The sequence below is a fragment of the Zingiber officinale genome, chromosome 5B (genome assembly GCF_018446385.1).
Source record: "Zingiber officinale cultivar Zhangliang chromosome 5B, Zo_v1.1, whole genome shotgun sequence".
In the NCBI taxonomy this organism is placed as follows: domain Eukaryota; kingdom Viridiplantae; phylum Streptophyta; class Magnoliopsida; order Zingiberales; family Zingiberaceae; genus Zingiber; species Zingiber officinale.
The window spans coordinates 26150342-26155654 of record NC_055995.1 but is presented as its reverse complement, the minus strand read 5'-3'; the positions used below and the strand labels follow the sequence as shown (position 1 = coordinate 26155654).

Here is a 5313-nt window from a genome sequence, read left to right as displayed (position 1 = left end):
AACCATCAAGTTGATCATACAAAGGGAAATTACAACTAATAATGGAGAAATCAATGAATCTAAGGTTGCTTACAAATCGAGCTAGGGAAACCCATCCTCATCATGTCTAGATCAGAGGAAAGAGTCAACAGTGGTGATTTGAGATGCAAATGAGGTTGATGATTTGGTCGGGAGAAATAGAATTCCGAGGAAGATAGAAAATCCCTATCTTCTTCGTATCTCTGATGATGGTCGTAGTTAATATCTCAATTGATGATAGCAATTTAAACTCCGGGAAGCAACGGATCACAGTGGCGGCTGTTGAAGATGGAGCCTCAAATGGTGGCGTCGTGAGAATAGAAGGTGAATCTAGATGTGGAAAATGATGGTGGAGCTTCGGTGATGATCAAAGAAGAAGATGAAGTCATGGGTGATGAAGAATCACTAATTAGGATTGGAATGATAGAGAATAGGTGGTTGGACGATCATGGGAGGACGGAAAATCCCTTAACCTCACGGTCTGTGCTTGTCCATTTCTTAACTGTAGTTTCTCATTTGAACTGAATTTGGATGAATGGCTGAGAACTCTCTAAATTTGGGTCAACGACTGGATCAATTTAAATCTAGATTAAAGGTCTCAAATCTTGATCAATGATTGTGCTTTACTCTCCTTTAATTTGGATGAATCAGATCTTTAACAGATGATTTAGATCACTTGAATCTCGAATGATTAGACCAGATTAGATCTTTTCCTTTAGCTCTAGATTTGACTCTAAATTTGACCTAGTTTGAGTCTTATTCCCTTAGTTGCCTACAAAGAAGATCACATTTAAATATTTAGCAATAATTTCATAAATATAAAATAAATCACATAAAACTAAAAAAAATTCAAACTCATAAAATAGAGTATAAATACAAATTTAATATAAAAAAGATAAAAAAAAATATAAATATAAAAACTTAAATATCATAATAAAATGATAACTATTAATCATCCATTCAAAAGTATCCATAATAAATACATATCATTTATAACAATTCCTTTATTTTTTTTAATAATTTTTTAACTGTTTTTTTTCCTAATTTAATTCTGATTGAGAGCACATGTCAGCCCAATTCGGCCCAATTCGGATGCCCGTCATCAACGAAAAAGATAGTGATTGACCCGGCCAGATGTTTACACATCTCACGAGATGTGACAGTCTCTAGGGGTACGGCCTTGGGCCCAACATAAGTTGCCAGTCGGATAGGGGGTCCACGTAGGTGGCGATCCATGTTCTCCAAATTCGTGCGAGAATAGATGAAGGCACAGCCTCCGATGAGGCAGTGATCGCCTGTCATTATGAGAACGAGAAGCGACGAGATCACGCTCTCAATTCGCATCGACGAAGACGGCGACGCCGATAGCATAGCAGGCCGCGGCAGCAGCTCCCTTGCCCTACGGCCCCGGGAGCAGCACGGTACAGAACAGCACAGCACAGCACCCACCTCCACCTGCAGGTTTCACAGCCCTAATCCCTAATGGCAGCCACTTCCCACGCGTGCTCCGTAGCACTCTCTGTCCTCATCCCCACACCACCACACTCACTAACTCTCATTGCATTTTGCCAGGCAGTGCATTGCCCACTGCAAAACGCATGATGACCGCAGCGCACCCAAATGATGCTCATGCTCCTCCCCTTCCTCCACTTACCCCGGCACTAATCTCATCAGCCATGGGTCTTCTCCGCCGTGGCCCCACCCCCAAGGCAGCATCCCACCGCTCCTCCTCCATCCCACGGCCGCACAGCAGCCCAAGTCACCAAAAGCGTCGTCCCCTTTATACGGCCGAGGAGCGGGCACGCGCAATGACGACGAACCGGGCGAGCGCGCGCGCACCTTCATCAGCCCCCATTAGCAATTGCCATCGCCTCTCTGTCTCTGTCTCTGCATCTGCATCCGCATCCTGCCTCTGCTTCCTCCACGCCGCATTAATTGCCCTGCCTCAATTTTAATGAAAGCGCACGGCTTTGGAAGCTCCCATCATTAGCCACCCCACAGGAAAGCGACGCCCGCTGCTGCACTAGTACATATATAGGGCTGGCAGCTGAGCGACCTCCACAGTACCACTTCCATGCCTATTATCCATAGCCCTCCCTCGTAGGCCATCCAACTCCCCTTGTCGCTCGATGCCTGCTCTAGCTTCGCAACTTCTTGTACTTGTGCGATTCGAGCTCAGCTTGATCCAGTAGGTCCCCCTCTATATATTCATTCCGTCTTCTGCTTTCCCATGCCTTCAAATTTCAGCTCAGTTTAATAACACGCACCCTGTTGAAACCTCGCCGGAAGATATTAATATCATCAAAGTGTTCATGGCGGCCGGCTACTACGAGAAGTGCGTTCTCTTGGTCGTCTTCTTCCGCGTCATTCGGTAAGCTTCTCTCTTTTGTCATCTCCTCTGTTCCATGTCCAACTAAGAACGAAGTGGCTTGATTTGTTGTGATTCTCATTTGATGGATTACTTCTGTTGCAGGTAATCGAATCTGTTGCCTACCATCTGCTCGAATAAACTGAGAATGCACATTGAGGTCAGTCTGAAGAGATTCCCAAGGGTGGAGAAGGTCGGTAGGATTATAATGCGCGCCAGGATCATCGCTTATTCACAATTGTTAAAAGTTTGCCAGGTAGCTTTTTTTTTATCAAACATCCTCGTGTTTCTTTACTTTGATAACTTTTATCTGCAATTAATCCATTTGTTTGGCACTTAGCAGGCTGAGTACTTCCGTCAGTTGCTTAAGCCTGTTACGTAGAAGCTATTTCGCTTCGCCCCTGTTTTCTTCCTTCTTCATCTCTCAAGATTCTGCTGGAGAAATTGGCACGCCATAGTTAGAAAAAAGACCAAAAAAAAAAAAAAAAACTCTTTCTTGCTATTTAAAAATTCTAGTCAATCGTTCTCCACATTGAACGATGCGAAGGAACACAGGACACTTCACCGGGAACGGTCCACCCGACGACGAATACGAGTACCGTGATCACTACCCTGCTCCTCTTAATAACATCGAGTTCGAGTCTACGGACACGTGCCCCAAGAACTACGTCATCTTCGACCAGACCCGTCACAAGAGCCGGGTCATGTTCCACCCCTCGCTCGCCCACAAGCTCGGGTCGCCGGGCTTCGACCCGCACGAAGCTGGCAAGAGCTCGTACAGAGACAACGACGAGGAGGCCGATGGCATCGACGCGCTGCTTAGCTCAGAAGAAGGCGATGACGACGATGACGATGACGACGTCGTCAGCACGGGAAGGACGCCTAGTTTTCGAGGAGACGTCGGAGGTAGCAGTAGCAGCAACAGCAGCGGGAGGAAGGCGAAGGTAAAGAAGATGGTGAAGACGTTGAAGGGGATCATCCCCGGCGGCGAACGCATGGATACTCCTGCCATGCTCGATGAGGCCGTAAAGTACCTCAAATCTCTCAAGGTGGAAGCCAAGAAGCTTGGAGTGAAACACCTTGACCATTAAATGGCAACGGAATCGTGTTCTTGGGACATTGTGATTCGAGCATGGGCATGGCGATAGTGGAAGAGTAGTTCTTGTGATGGTGGTCAACGTCTCTGTTTGGTCTAATCATTAATGAAACTTTGAGCATGGCTAATTTTGCTTTTTCAGTTTTTTTATTTTAATTGAGCTCAAGTCTAAGTTCAAACTTTTTTATTGAGGTCATTCATGAATTGAGATCAATATGAATGTGTACCGGCTAGAGGAGGAGGAGATGAAATAGTTAAGAACTAAAATTAAATGATGATTTGTGTAAAGTCTAAATGTCTCTAATGTTTACTTATAAAATTGATATAGACATCTCTAATCATCTAAAATATTAGTCTAATTGATTAGATCACTCAAATGTGAATGTTAGACTCTAATGGTTGTAACTTTAATTGATTAGAAAAAAATTTCAAATGACTAAACATCCTTCTAATCAATTGGAAATCCTTTTACTTGGGCAAAACTTAAACTTTTTTTTTATTGCTTAGACTCTTATCTAGTATTTAATCGATAGAAATAGTTGGATATTCCTTCTTAATCTGCCATAAGACTTCCATACGGTTTGACATTTGAGTTAGTCGACAAATATGACTTGTGTATCTCCAAAAGTTATAAAATTGCAACAATAGTTCTAGGTTGCTTACCCAAACCTATCAATCACACATCCATATATTTTAGATGTCTAAACACAAATTTAAGATTATGTTATCATAATCACACAATAGACTTCACATATATTTAGACCTTCAACTGCTCAATCTGACCTCTTGTTGATTTAGATCTCCTTCCTTTGAGTCTATAAAGCTCTTCTTTATATAGGCTTTCCGCCTTTGAGTACTCTGAACATCCTCTTGATTTGAGCCTTCCATTCGTAAGTCCATAAGCTATTTTTTAGTCCAAACTCTCTACCTTTAAGTATTCTAAACATCATTTCAAATTGGTCCTTCTGTCTTTGAGTCCATCAAGTTCTTCCTTGATCTAGGCTCTCCTCCACCGAGTACTCTAAGCAACTCTTCTATTAGAGTCTTCTACTTTCAAGTCCGTCAAGTTCTTCCTCAATTTAGGCTCTCTTTGCTACGATCCGAGCCTCCTACCCTTAAGCTTATCACCACTATATCTAGTATACTTGCAACTCCAAATTCATACCACAACTAATCTATACACTTGATATAAAAATATTAAATATACACCTAACATAAATCATATTGTTAAATCATCAAAATAATGTAGTCTAACCCAACCACAAGGGACACATGGTTTCCCCAACAATTTTCATATTCTAATATAACTTTCTATTCTTTCAAACTAAAGCACCTCTTATAGTGAATCTTCATATTATTATTGTCATCTTCTCAATCGTCATTGGATTGCGTATGCACCTAATGAAATCAACATTGGCATATATTGATTAATCAAATCACTTAGGGAAGACCTAGTAGATACTTTTCATTGCCCTTCATGGGAACTTCTGATGACCTTATTTGATTTTCAACTTGAGATGAGCAAGCTAGTAAGGATTATTAAGAAAATCACATTTCTAGAGTTACAAAATGATGAAACCATGGTAGCAAGCTTAACTCTCACAAGAGGGAGGAGGAGGCTCACACCTATAAATAGTGTGCTAACCTTCCTAGTTTTATATCCATGTTCAATTTATCATTTTTTTTATCTTGGGTTCCACATAGGTTGGAAGTCATCTAAAGGAGTTTCATTTTTCAGCACCATTAGTTCTCAACGTCAAAATCTAGATCCTTGTTGTTGGATCGTGAAGAACGCTAGAGGATTGGGGGGGGGGGGGGGGGAATAACGATT

The 5313-nt window shown here is 42.0% G+C and overlaps 1 protein-coding gene across 2 annotated transcripts; it reads left to right on the top strand.

Annotated features, from left to right (window-relative positions):
• The first annotated feature begins 1836 nt into the window (after positions 1-1836).
• Positions 1837-3623, top strand: LOC121984263 (transcription factor bHLH144-like). 2 transcript variants are annotated; one of them, XM_042537113.1, is made up of 3 exons: positions 1837-2389; positions 2492-2642; positions 2730-3623. In XM_042537113.1, exon 3 carries the CDS (start codon positions 2926-2928, stop codon positions 3475-3477), a length of 552 nt encoding a protein of 183 aa, XP_042393047.1. In that variant the 5' UTR covers positions 1837-2389; positions 2492-2642; positions 2730-2925; the 3' UTR covers positions 3478-3623. The 2 variants fall into 2 exon arrangements, with proteins under 2 accessions (XP_042393047.1, XP_042393048.1); XM_042537114.1 differs by having other exon boundaries at positions 2727-3623.
• Positions 3624-5313: the final 1690 nt, after the last annotated feature.